The sequence below is a fragment of the Montipora foliosa genome, chromosome 2 (assembly GCF_036669935.1).
Source record: "Montipora foliosa isolate CH-2021 chromosome 2, ASM3666993v2, whole genome shotgun sequence".
Taxonomy (NCBI): domain Eukaryota; kingdom Metazoa; phylum Cnidaria; class Anthozoa; order Scleractinia; family Acroporidae; genus Montipora; species Montipora foliosa.
Genome location: NC_090870.1, coordinates 29,007,250 through 29,021,503, shown reverse-complemented (window position 1 = coordinate 29,021,503; position 14,254 = coordinate 29,007,250). Strand labels below are relative to the sequence as shown.

Sequence of the window (14,254 nt, the reverse complement as noted above, 5' to 3'; positions counted from 1 at the left end):
CCAATGAAAACGCACGTCTGACTACATAACCAATCAAAATTCGTGTGATGTCACAGCCGTGTTTCCATACTCTCATCTAAACGCAGCTATTGATCAATGAGAGTGCGCGAACTATCCTATAATTATTTTATAAATGTAAATAGAAACTCGTTAGCATTATAACAACATAATTTATATAAGAAAAGCAGTGAGGTTTGTATCAAAGCAAGGCCAACTCCAGCCTCGGTAACTGGGCACAGAACTGTATAATGGCTTTTTTGGGCGGATAAAGTTTGCATGCCATTCGATTTATCTTTACTAGTGAAATCCATTTCAGCATCCAGCTCAGGAACATCCATTTCCGGTTGCTTGCCGTCTTTCGTTCGAGGCTTAGGCTCGGGCACAATTGCGTTTTCTCCATAAAAACACAAATTTGATTGGAACAATAGCTGCCAAGTTACCTCAGATGAAATCTGGGCTGCTGAACTGCATAATTCCCTGCCCCCTATTTGCACATGAGTATCGTGTATTGTTATATGACTCGTTCTTCAAACGATGTCGCTTCAAGAACACAACATATAGTGGCTGGGTATTCTGCAGTTACCAATGAGATACTTAAATGTTGTGAAAGATCAGAAAATAACAATCTCCTACGTTATTGATACTGAACGAAATGATATATGAAATAAATCATATATTGAACGCAATTTTAGCAATTGCGTAGAGAGGCCTGAAAAATTCAGGACCTCGTTCATTGATTGATTCATCACAGGAGCACTTGAATCCACAAATGACCGGCAGCGTCTTACATTTGATTTCAGCCCGAAAATATTGTATTAAAAGACAGAACGGAGAAGAAGATCAAATTAATTGACTTTGGTCTAGCAAAGATAATTCCACCAGGAGAAATCGTCAGAGCTATCTTGGGAACCCCGGAGTTCGTAGGTACTTGTAGTTTTTAATCATGATTCGTTGCAATTGTTGCTTTAAATGTTAGACATAATAATTAGTTGTAGCGTGAAATCACTTTTAAGAAGCTCGATCCTTCCGTGAAATGTTGAAACTCTCCTGTAAGAAAGCTCCGTTTTAAGAGAGGCTGTGATTTTTGGTTTTTAATTATTCTCGTTTTTAATTTTCCTGTTGGGCAATAGTTTAACGTTTTGTCATCCCAAAAGTCGATGGCCGCGATATTTTTAAGGTCTAAAATAAGCGATTCAGTATTTCCAATATTTTTATGGTTTTCATTTTATTTTTTCGATTTTCTCGAGAACCGAATGTAGTTTAGGTATCCTCATTTTTCGTTCAGTTTTTCAATTATTTCCACGCCTTTTTAAAATTTTATTTCTTTTTTCATCACCAAGCACCCGAAGTTATCAATTTTGAGCCCGTAGGAACGCCAACAGATATGTGGTAAGGGATTTGCATTTTTTTAAAGAGTGAAATATTGCATTGACTCCTCGGTATGAAAGTTTAAAATGAAATGTTCACCTTCTTATGATTGTATAGTTTAGGTTTGCCAATAAAAGTCAATTGCTCTGAGTATGCAATGTTTCTTGTAGGTTGTCTCAAACTTTTCCCACAGCTGTATTCGCCAGAAACGTTGCTCGAAACATGGCTTTTTTTTTACATGGCTCAATTTTTATTGTATAACTTCAAGAGAAAATGAGGGGACAGAGATGGAGGCTCAGGGCGTTGTCCGGGATATGTTATGTCCACGAAAGTTATTTTTAGACGAGCGGAAGTCTTTGCTCTAGCGGAAGTCTGTCTTCCGAGACGTCTGCATGCAGTCTTGCCTCGCTTTCGGGTTCTTAGTGAAAAGAGAAAATGACGGCGCACGTGGAAGGCTGATGAATATTTATTTTCTTTCAAACATCGGACCGAGGTTGGCCTGCATGCGGACGTCTCGGAAGACTTCCGCTCGTATAAAAATAATTTTCGTGGACATGACATATCCCAAGGGCTGGACCGGGAGCCTCCCTCTCTGTCTTCTCATTTTCTCTTGATAACTTACAAGACTTTTGTCAGAAAAGTTGAACAAAACGTAGGGCTCGATTCTACCTTCCGTAACGATTTCAAAAATATTCCTTATGAAGGTTTTGGTAACAAGTTTGGCGGGCCCTTATTTGCTGTCAGTGAAATCGTACAAACAGTTCTCTGTAGCTTTTCGACAGAATCGGCTCAAAACTTTGTACAGCTTCGAGGCACAACGTGGTTTCCAAGTGCGTCCTAAAATGCTTGCATCCCCTTCACTGCTCTCGAGCCGCACAACTGCCGCTGCGGTCACTATTTTTCCCTCAGCTGACTCCCTTGCGTGCTTGCATGCGTAACTGAAGCAATAAGCTCGAGCTGCGTAGAAGGGACTGCATGTAGTTTTTGCCAACTTCATTATGTTTATTGCTAAGCTCGGCATACATCCTAGTCGCCGCGCACTAGCTTCACTTAATTCTTTTTTAGGCGCCATTTTTAATATCACTTGCATTACATTCATACAACGCTGTAGGAAAATCTGTCAACTTAAAGAGCAGATCGCCTAAGCGAAAACTACGGCTTTGAATAAATCCGTTTTTCTTTATATTTTTAGGGCAGTGGGAGTGTTGACGTACATCCTGTAAGTATTACCTAATAATCGCTAACTCATTGAGCTGCAGGCTGAATTATCCGCTCTTTTACTTAGTACACTAACTTGTATAATTTGCCCCTAACCTCTAATATTTATTTATGCTGAGATAAATCTATTCATTGCATTCTATGATCCTCGCAGTTATTGGTGAAACATGCACTTATGTCCAGAAATGACCCTAATTAGATGCATCCCCAATTTTGACATCAAACACGAATTGTCGGAGTCCTTGAGTCTAAGTCTTTGTTACTATTTCCAACAATAAGGTAAGGGTAAAGGTTAGCGTTCTTGTGAACTTTGGGAAAAGGCAGCTGATTATTCTTACTCCAAGAGCAGCATCTTGGGGACACTTTGTTGATTGGTTGAACTATATTTTGTCGAAGCCTTTTCATTCCACGTGGTCTCCATGGAAATGGCACGACATACGAGCGATTTAGCATCCCCCTTGACGTGGATGGGCAAACGACGGGTTGCAGTTTATCATATTTTTTTTTTCTCTTTTGCGACGTTTCTCGGTATCTGTTGACGACACGGAAAAAATGATAGCTCAGTTCGAAGAGCAGTGCAGCGCAGTCGCGCGTAAGGACCATTGTTATTCTGAGTAGGCCTTGTTGATTAGGTATTGTTTTATTCGCTTTGGCCTTTTCTTTGTTAATTATTCCGTATCCGGTATATGAAAGACAAGCCGCTTGACCGGTCGCTCTCAACTGGGATGACGAAACCGATGATTGAAATTTGACTTTCAGGTTCCGAGTGTTTTTGATAGTAGCAGTAAATGACTTGGCATTTTGATCACATTATCGTCCAGGTTAAGTGGAGCGTCCCCATTCCTTGGAGATGATAACAATGAAACATTCATCAATGTACAGAGTGTGGAGTATAGGTTTGACGACGAGTACTTTTGTGAAATCAGCGAGCAGGCCAAGGACTTCATATCCCAACTTCTTCTGAAAAATCCAAGGTAAGGATAAGTGCAAGAAGTCGCTTTTAAGTCAGGATGGCATAGTTAACAATTATTCGCCGAAGTGGAGGTGAATAGTGGTGGATATTTACCGAGCCACGAAGTGGCGAGGTAAACATTCACCAATATAGACCACACGAGTTGAATTAAATGCGTGCCAAAAAACTACTTTATTTTTGTAAAATGTGGTCGGAAATTTCAAATCTCGCGCGTCGGCTACTCAAAGGTGAATAGTACTTGGCTAATCGTCTCCGAGTTAGCCAATCAACGCGCGCGGAGAGCACTATTCACTTGTGTTTTATATACTTGACAATTATTCCATGAGTCCGCGTTGGTACGAGATGGTAAATAGCCAACGAAGCGCGTAGCGCCGAATTGGCTATTACCAATCTCGTATCTAACAAGGGCGAATGGAATAATTGTTTAATTAAAATCTCAACCTTCGGTTTTTGGCTCAATTTTTAAGTTTAAGAAACGACCGAAAAGTGATGTGACTTCCGGGGGCCAAAACGTTTATGCTGAGTGGCATTTGCCACATTCATTTCCATATTAAGTCAAACGCAGGCATAATGGCTGGTAACCGAGATCCAGTGAACCAATGAGAAAGCTAGAATTGCATTATCCGAGGTTTTGAATTTAACAAGACGCCTACAAGGGCGTATCCGTGGAATGCGCAAACAGTTAACACAAATTGTCCAGTTACAGTGAACTTCAAGTACAGGTAGACTTCGGAAAATGGCGAAAGATTACTAGAAAGATACATCTGTAATATAACTTAAAGTTTTTTGTTGTAAAAACTCATTACTAATGTTACTAAATTTGCAAATGCAAACAACGAAGCCCTATTAGCAGGTTATCAGGATACGGGATCTTATATTTATTTATTTTTTGGAAGGAGACTTAATTCAAATCCTACAGTTTTACTTGCTTCGTTAACTCCTTTCATCCAAAAATTACAGGATCAGCCTTAAATCATCCGAAAAACTTATTACAAATCACAGTTCAACAACTTATCATCCTGGGCCAGTTGTTCAGAAACTGGGTTTTAAAACGAGTTTTATCCTCTACTCCCAAATGCTGTTCAAGGCTGATATTCAGAAAAACTTTACATTAGAAGAAGTCAATCTTGAAAAACAAAAATAAGCAAAGGAAACTGTGACCAAAAAGTTGAAAACATGAAACAAAAGTTTACGCTAATCCTGGATTAAGCTAATTGGCTTTCGAACAACCGGGCCCTGTAATCGACGTCTGGTTCTGTAATCCTGGTTTAGTTCCTTGCAAACTGTATAAATTTGCCGTGGCGAAGACAAAAAGACAACATCCGTGCTCTATTTCTCTCAATGCGAAAAAATTCCGTAATTGCGTGTTGTATAGTCCAGTCCAAAGTTCTAATTTTACAATTCCATAATCTTGATTTCAGTAACTTGGTACCAAACGCTCCACAATAACTTGAAATCTCGTTAAGAAAAATCCTTAAATCCAGTAGTCCAGTCTGGATTGAGATCGCCAAAACTGTCTCTATCATCGATTCAAAATTCAACAAAAGCTACAAGTAGTAAATAGTTATCAGAAACTACAACAGTTCGTCCTGATTCTACACTCGAGCTGAACAAAAAACCCAAAAAATCCTTGTCATCGTTTTCGAGAGAACAGACAAACAGCCGAAACTGTTCTGTGCCTGGCCCTTACGGCACTGAAAAAGTACCGTACGTTGTACAATAGTACTTGACCGTAGCCCTTGGCCAAGAAACTAATCTTAGCCAAAAGCCCGAGAAGCGATCAGGATACGGGATAATTAGGTAAAAAAATTGTGGGGATACGGGATTTTTAGTCTGGAGGTGGGGGGGGGGGGGGGGGGGGGTTGAATTGAGGAGATACGGGATATTTTTTAAAGTAAGAACGCATTGCGTGTGGTAGTGCAGTAACTTGACAGTGTTTTTTTCCATAACTGTCAACTGAGCGGCGTTTTGTTTTTTCCAGGAGATTCAAGTCCTTGCACAATATGTAGCTCTAATAGTACACGACATTGTTTGGTATCGTAAATCATTACGGTGCCATGGTAGACATCTTTGCTATATACCCTCTAAGAAGACATGTGGTTCAGTAAAATACTAAGCCCAGAACGATTGAAGAAAATAACATGTTGATCATTTACAACTTCTTTTTCACCACAAGCTTAAGCGTGTACTCTGAGCTTCTGACACCTTTCCAAGACCAATGTTACTAAAGTTGTCCCTTTCCAGCGGGGTTAGTATCTGGATGGGGGACGTTAAAATATGCGACTTTTGCTGTCAGGAACATACGCCCAAAAATTCTACTTTAACGCTCAAAAATGCGAACAAAGCAAGGTACAGATTTTGCTAGCCTGCTTTATGCAAAACAAATATTGACGAAAAAGTAAATAAATATTAAGATGTAGTTTTTAAGGAGAGCTGCGAAGGAAGTTTTAGGAAGTGTCGATCGAGAATAAAACAATTTGCCATCAGCAAAAAACATTTCGGGAGATTTTTGTTACGTTCCATCAGAGTTCAATTTTTCTATCGTACTTTTGGTCATACAAGTAAAATCGCAAAATCGGAAGTGACATCGATTTTAGCGGCCGCCTGTGATCAAGTTATACCTTGCGTGTTTACTGACAACCCACGAAACAAAGGATACATCTGTGACAAAATGACGGCATAACACCTGGTTTTTGTTAGTGCGTTTTTTTTTCTTTCAAGTGTTATAAAGTTCGACAAGATCTATGTGTGAATTTAACATAAAGATCACAATCGTTGATGCTAGTCCAAGTGTCAGCTGAAGTTAAGCTCCTCCGAATGAGGTTAGTACTTGGATGGGGGACGGCTGCGAAGTCTTCGTGACGGCGATAGCTAATTCGTTTTTTTTAAACTTGATTTCATTTTTTATCTTGTTTGGCCGTTCAAAGCTATTTTTTTGTTTTCTTTCTACGTCAAAACGGCGAACAAACTGGTTCCCAAGAAATATTGGAGTACGTATTCGTTCTATGCAAAATGCTTCTAATGAAGTATTCGTTGTATGCAAAATAATAATGTTCACAGTGGAACACACAAGTACGAAGCAAGATCTAGAAATAACGTAGAAAATTCTCCTTACCTTTAAAGCTTGCCTTTCTCAAAGAAAAAGCATCTATCCACTTTATCGAATAGTTTAATACTGAAACAATCACGGCGGGCGGAAAGATTCTATTATAAATTTTTGCTTTCACCAAGCTGGCATAAGTGTGTCACGATGGCCGAGTGGTCTAACGCGCTAGCAGAGTAAAATCGTGATGGCTTGGGAAGTATAGGAGTTCTCCTCGGGGCAGGGAAGTTTGATAAAACCGTAGAGAATATAAATCAGTCCACCCGATCGGAGATTAATTCAATATCCGTGGGGTATGCACATTTGTGACTACCAACAAAAAAAAGATCCCAGCCCGGTTTTAAGACGTGGATGCCTTCGGCATTCCACGTAATAATCACAATTATTCCGTGAGCGGGCGTTGGATATGATATGGTAACTAGCCAACGAGGCACGTAGCGCCGAGTTGGCTATAACCAGTCTCATATCCAACAAGCGCGAATGGAATAATTGTTTTATTAAATTCCTTGAACTCCAAAAGTTTAGAAAGTTCGAAATACGAGCGAAAAAAGCGAGCAAATCCGAACGAAATAGAAAAAACTTGATGAGAACTGATGCGATTTTGTGTAAGACCTTGTGGTCAGACAGATGGAGGCTCATCACAAAAACATTTCTTACCTTTTCGCGAACTTCTTAACATCGGAATTGATTGATCGGGATTTTTTTTTTTTTTTAGCTTTATTCAGAGAGAAAGTTCGCTTTCCGGCGAGAAAGACCTTTAGCTTTGCAACGCTCAGCGCAATCATTTCAATGAGCTGATACAAGGAGGGATTACGTTTTTTTTGCAAACGTTGGCCGTGTAGCACTTATTTGAACAGACTTAACTGATTAGAGTGTAATGTGAAGTGCTAGTTTTCTACCCCATATGAACCATGTGAGCGTTAGCCCTACTAATGGAAATGGGCCCACACGCGGACACAGAAAAACTCTGACCAGGGTTGGGAAATGAACCCACGACCTTCGGGTTAGATCACCGCTGCTCTACCGACTGAGCTACAAGGTCAGACGGGAGCAGGCCGTGGAAACTGAAGATCTTAAAGTCACGGCTGATAACTGAGATTGAGTGAACCAATCAGGGCACGAGAAATGCATTAACCGAGGTTGGAAATTTAATAGTGGTTTAACATTAACTGTGCCCCCAATCGTATGTGGGTCTGAGTTCCAGTCTATGTCAGTCTGACTCGAGAGTTTTTCTCTGGGTTCCCCGGGTGTTCCTCCCTCATCAAAATCGACTCCCAGCTGAATGACCTTTGGACCTTTCTGAAAACCACTGACGTGATTGAAATTGGCTTCCCAATAAAAGATTAAATTTTAGATGAAAGGATTCCGGAAAAAGTAGTCCTTAACGAATACAAGGGTAGAATTTTTAGCATCCACTTTTTGATGTATTGATCGATCGAACGATTTGATTTATCGGTCAATTGAACGATTGATAAGGTACCGTGTATTCTCATAGCCAAACCACTCATTCTCCAATTGACTTTTCGTCTTATCTTTGGTTTATTCGTTCATTCAGTCGTCTGAAATCATTTCAATCTTTTTCTTATTCATTTTCAGAAATAGACTTTCCGCAAGAGATTGTTTAAGTCATTCCTGGCTCAAGGTACGTTGTCACACCATGCGTCGTCTCACTGAATCGGCTAAATTCGAAGCTCTCATCTCAAATTGCAAATTGGGATTCAGGATGGATACTCCTGGTAAAATAAGATTCTGTGATGGTAAGACTTTCTCCACCCCTACAAAAATAAAAATACAGGTAGGCCGAAAATGACGTGATGGAATCGATCGACTGCAACGTTACACTCTCATTGCACTGACTGTAGCGTCGGAACTTTCGGCGTTTTATAGGAGCAGGTAGAGCAGCGAGTGCTTGAGTAGTGTTAGCTGCCAAAAACCTAGCCCAACCATCATAATCATTTAGCGTCAGTAAGGTGTACAAATTTTAACACAGGTCAAACAAAGAGCTTAGCGCGAAAGGATTCTCTCTGCATATTTAAATTTAAATACGCAGAGTGTTTCTATTAATGCTAAGAAGGGCGAAGCGTCGTCCATTTCAAATTTTAAAGAAGCTTTCATCTTTAAAATAATTTTTTATTGATATTCTGTCGCAGTTCGTACAATAACACGTTGAATAATGACATAAAAAAATATTTGTGATCGTTTTTTTTTTTCTTAGCCAGACGCAGACGCGTGGAAAAAACGACGAACGACTCTTATCAAGACGGACACATTCAAGGCATTTACTGCAAGGGAGCGATGGAAGGCGAGTTTCGTCACTTTCCTGATATGAATATTCAAATCATTTTGTCTAAGTGATTCTCGTGTGATTGATTCAAAAGTTTAATGGAGGGTGTTCGCTCATGTGACCAGCTTCCATGTTTGCGTACTAAATTCACTCTTCCAAAATGGCCGCTGTTTATTTGTTTCACTTTTCCAACATGGCCGCCGTGACGTCATGTGAAGAGCGAAGACTGCGATATCTAAACAAGTGATGAGAGGTGAACGTCAAGTGCCGAATCCCGAAAAGGGTTAACGATCATTCTGATGCATCCATGGATATCGTCCGTTTGTTAATTGCCTTTTTTTTAAAAGTAACATTTGATTTATCTTTTGACAGACATCTATGAAGAAGGTGGTCGCGTTAAACAGGCTTGGCATTCTGGGCAAAAAGGATTTCTTTGAGGTAAACAATTAGTTTTGGGCAAAGGGGCAAAGTGTGTAGGGAGAACTGATTCAGTCAGTACGACGTATTTAAATCGAAGACGGCAGAGAAAAAGCTCCAACATGGAAGGGCGCGTACGGGATAGCGTGCAATACCACCTTTCTTGTTCTTTTTAACCGTTTTCTTTTGTGCTGTGCCGTCAACGTTGCTTGATTAGGGAGTTTAAGCAAAGACAACAGCTACGACAATGGCAACGCCACAAAGCAGGAATAGTGCTGGTTAAAAGAGAAAAAAATAATCGAGCTGCACTTCAGTGCATTTCTTTTTGCCGTACTCTTTAAAACAACAACGTGAAATGGACATTACTAAACCACGAAACAGCGAATCGAAGCACAAAAACACCATGTTTGACCCCACCATACATTGAATACTAACCGACAAAGGTTGGGTTTTGAGATTAAATGCTCCTAATGTCAATCTTAATCTGAATCCTAATCTTAATCTAAATTAATTAAGAGCAATAACGTTTTAGGCTTAATTAGGCCTACAAGAATATTAAATCTGAAAGTCCAACCTTTGTCGGTTAGTACTGATTCAATGTATGATTGGGTCATACATGGTGTTTCGTAATGGTTTAGTAATGTCAACGTGAAATCACCAAATTTTAGGTTTCGACCACAACGTGAGCATATAATAATGAGCCTCTCATTTGATATTTTTACTTTTAAAAGATCGTTCGTCCAGCTCAGTTTCAGGATAGTCCGCCCGTATTGTACAACCTGAACAAGACAGAATAATCGCGCAATAGTATGATAGCGCAAAGTTCTATTTTGAGTGGCGTTTTTGTAGACGTCGCCCTTGTCATGTCCTTGCTTACCCCATTGAAACCTGAACCGCGGTGGACCGCCTCTATTGGTGAGGGTAAAATCGTTTGGCGTTAGACAGAGTAAAATATATTTTACCTAAAAGTCCCACTCCTATGAGTCAATGGGTTGAATGGGGAGATGGGTGGATGTTAAACTCCCTATTAATTATTACCTAACTCCTAACTCGCTGTACGTTTTGAACGCCAATGATGCGCGGCGCAGTATCTCGGGCATATACGAACCATTTGTCAATCAACTGTGGAAGTGAAATCACTTTCATCCCCAGAGCTCTTTATTTGTTTTGCCATTAATATTGATTGGGGTGAATTAAAGCAGGAGATAGCAACTCCTTTCATCAATGATGCTTCTTCGTGTTGTAAAGAGGTGACGGCGTGAATTTAACCATCATCTTGCTCGAAATCAATCCACCTTGTCCGTGATATGCATTCATCACCCTTCTTCGTGAGCTTCAAAGTGCTTTTCAACTATAACTAAGTTTGTTTTTTTTTACTGCAGAGCGAAGGTTCTGATACATCGGATAGCGAGTCAGATCAGCCAGATGAAACTTATGCTCGAAGGAAGTCTCCATCAACGAATTCAAAGTTGCTTCAAGACAGCACAAGTGATGCAAAATGACCGATGAGGAGATTCACTAACGTGTCATAACCAAGAAGCAGCTTGTTGTGGATGCAACTGTGACGCGTTGCCCAGTATTAAGTGATCAAAAGGTCCGTTCGAAAATTCAGCTCGCGAAACCGAGTGGTTTTTCCGTTCCACTTAATTTCTATCGTTTGATATATAATTTGCTACAAACAAACCTGGTATTTTTCATGTATCAATCAACTTTTCAGACTTAAGATCAGAGTTCAGGATTTTCTATTAACACAAAAATATTTCCCCGGAGGAGAAACGTTTTAAAAAAAGTTAAGGTTCCTTTAAATTAAACCAGAAACCCATAAGGGTTGAAACGTGTAACGGCCCCTTGTGTGCTGGGAAACAAGCTTCTGAATATTTAATTTGCTAAGTACCATATTTGGAACAACAAGAGCTAGGGGTTTCCAAATATGGTACTTAGCACTGAAACATTCAACCAATCAGTTCGCACTGAATATTCGGAAGCTGTGAACGCGCGTTACACGTTTCAACTCTTATGGGTTTCTGATTAAACGGATTCGATATTTTGACATAGATACGCTATTTTTCACGCTTTCAACAACGTTCAACGGCTTCGTCGAACTCTCCAAAGTATTGAACTATTGCGTGATATTTGTTGAAGCAAATGTTAAAACTTTTGAAACGGGCCCGTAGACTTTTGAATAACTTACTCCTGGTTCAAGGCCAGAATTTACTTGCGCGGGGGGGGGTGCCTTTGGTCACCGCTATGGCACCAATGACCTTCCAACGAAAATGTTAGGACCACATGTATTTAATTTACGTTAGAAAAGAGATTTGATGTAGATCTCCAATTAAGAAAACAGCTTAAAAATGAATTTTAAATGGCGTAAAACAATGAAACTAACGGAATAAAAACCCACAAATTTACAGTAATTAGAATCAAGCGCTTTTCCTCCTGTCCAAAAAACCTGTCCAAAAAACCCTAACCCTAAATAAACGAAAAAATGGAAGGAATTAGAACAAAATTAATATTTCGTTCTTTATGTGGAGGACATCTCTATATACAGGTTTGTTAACTGAATCGAGCTTCGACTGCCACTGACAAAACGTACTACGATTTATCGCAGAAGTGACCAGGCGCCATGATTAGTTTACCGAAACAAAGATTTTACCTAAAAGTAGAGTACGGTTTCTAAATAATAATAATAATAATAATAATAATAATAATAATAATAATAATAATAATAATAATAATAATAATAATAATAACAATAACAATAACAATAACAACAATAATAATAATAATAATAATTAATAATTAATAATCCAAAGATAAAAATAAATATCTTAAGTTACAAACTAATAGCAGTATAAATTGTTTAAAAAGCTCTCATGTTTCGTATCTGTTTACACGTTTCATTAAAACCTATATTGAAATATCAAACGATTAATAAAAGACGAGTTAAACCTCTCTGTGACGGCCTTAGGATGAGTAAAATATACTTTTATTAAGGAATATTGTGTAGATTTATTGTATTCTGTCAGTATAGTTTGCAGAGGCGTATGATAAGCTTTTCTAAAACTTTGACGGTCCGATCTTTCTAATAATTCATTGATATTCAGTTTCTTGGATGTATATTTTCGTTTTTAACATCTATCTAAGAAATGTTGTGCATCATGGGAGCTGATGACGCCCCATAAACCGACAGGCCGTATAAGGCTGTCTAAATGAACGACATCAAGGTTACCACTGCATTACGCGTTGACAGACATTTTGAATAAAGATTTTCGCCATTAAAAAAGTCGGCAAAAAGCTTAAGTAATATATGATGTCCTCTTTTGATCTCAGGTACTAAGGTTTCTGTCTTCTTCTGATGTTGCTCTTGTGTTATCTGCTTTTTTTCTTTGTATGCTGTGATTTGGTTTTTTTTTTTTTTTTTTTTGAGGGCCAACTTTGCATTGTTGCCGTTAAAGTAAAACTGAAGGGTCCTTTAACTTGTGCATACAACAAATCAACGGCTGGTTGTAAAGGGAACATGCCCGGGGGGTGGGGGGGACTCCCATATGGAACAGACGGGGATGCTCGTCGGAAATTTTGAATTTAACCCCTAAAGGAGACCATCTGGGCGGGGCTCAAGCTTTTTGTGACCCCCAAAGGAGACCAGTCTGGGCGTGGCTCAAGCAAATTTTGACCTTGGCGGCTTAAAGTATTGGTGCATTGCCTGGAACACCCTGAGCGAAACCAAAATCCAAAATTCACACCCCTAAACGAGACGACGAGCATCCCCATCTGTTTCATATGGGAGTCCCCCTTTCCCCCCGTGGGGAACATGAAACATTCTTATTGCGATCAACTCATAAACATGCAAAACCATGTCACGGGTAGTTGCATTGTTGGGGATTGTTAATACTCTCAACATTTCCGAATTCTGATTTTCTTACCAGAAGAGTTTTCTACACAGATTTTTCACTCGATGTATTTATCAATGATAATACACCGTTTCAGTTCCTTCATACGGTCAGATTTTAACAATTCCTGTTAACTTTCTTATTATTTATATTTGCGATAACATAATCCAGATCATCCAAGTCAGTACGGCATTGACATTAAACCACGCAACAGCGCTGGTTATTAATTACTTTATTCACGACTAACAAAATTCATCCCTTGCAGTATGTTACATTTTCAAAACAGTGGCCACATTGCTGTAAAAATTGACCTTGCGTTTCCTTTAGTTTCTGTTTTTAGCCCCTTCCAGGCTCTAAGTGGGCCGGGACGAGCAAAATTGCGAGGCGAGAAAAAGTTTAGTCTTTACTCAACTTTTCCTCGACTCGCAATTTTGCTCGTTCCGACCCACTTCGAGCCTGGAACAGGGTATTTCTGTTTCCACTGATACATCACAGTGTCCGTCGTGATCAAACCGTCTACTCCTTACATTTCCATTGACACCAAACTATGCAAGGCCTTTTCATATTTAGTACTGATAAAGTGATCTGTTCTCTCCCCGCTTCAACATCAATTGCCTTATGCTGGCTACAGCAGGAGCTTGCCTCTCCCATACAAGCCCTATGAGTCAACCTTTGTGCGTATCTTTCTGTTTTATATCGCCACTAGTTCTTCGGCTCGGCAAGCTCTGTTTAGAATGTCCAATCAGAATAACGTTATTGTCGAGCGAAGAGAAAAATAGTAATCTATTCAACAACACTCCCATTCATGCTCAATTCAATTAAGGAATGGGGTGAAATATCAATCACCGGTCGTTCTTCCGGACCAGTGTTCCTCTGGAAACTGAGCAAGAAGGGAGAGCACCTCAACGAAAGCGTATTTATAACCCTCCTGTAGTGTCATGCACGTGTTTTATGCACGCCTAGCCAATAACATGCTGGTTTTCCGTGTTATTTAATTTTGG

General features: G+C 39.5%; 1 protein-coding gene across 1 annotated transcript in view; it reads left to right on the top strand.

Moving 5' to 3' along the window:
• LOC137992805 (death-associated protein kinase 2-like) overlaps positions 1-12,646 on the top strand; it is a 22,770-nt gene extending 10,124 nt beyond the window's left edge. The window contains exons 4-11 of the mRNA XM_068838325.1: positions 801-924; positions 1,341-1,389; positions 2,561-2,587; positions 3,408-3,560; positions 8,259-8,304; positions 8,878-8,964; positions 9,319-9,384; positions 10,746-12,646. Of these exons, the coding sequence (XP_068694426.1) occupies positions 801-924; positions 1,341-1,389; positions 2,561-2,587; positions 3,408-3,560; positions 8,259-8,304; positions 8,878-8,964; positions 9,319-9,384; positions 10,746-10,865 (672 nt within the window). The 3' untranslated portion in view covers positions 10,866-12,646. The remainder of the gene's footprint in view (positions 1-800; positions 925-1,340; positions 1,390-2,560; positions 2,588-3,407; positions 3,561-8,258; positions 8,305-8,877; positions 8,965-9,318; positions 9,385-10,745) is intronic.
• Positions 12,647-14,254: the final 1,608 nt, after the last annotated feature.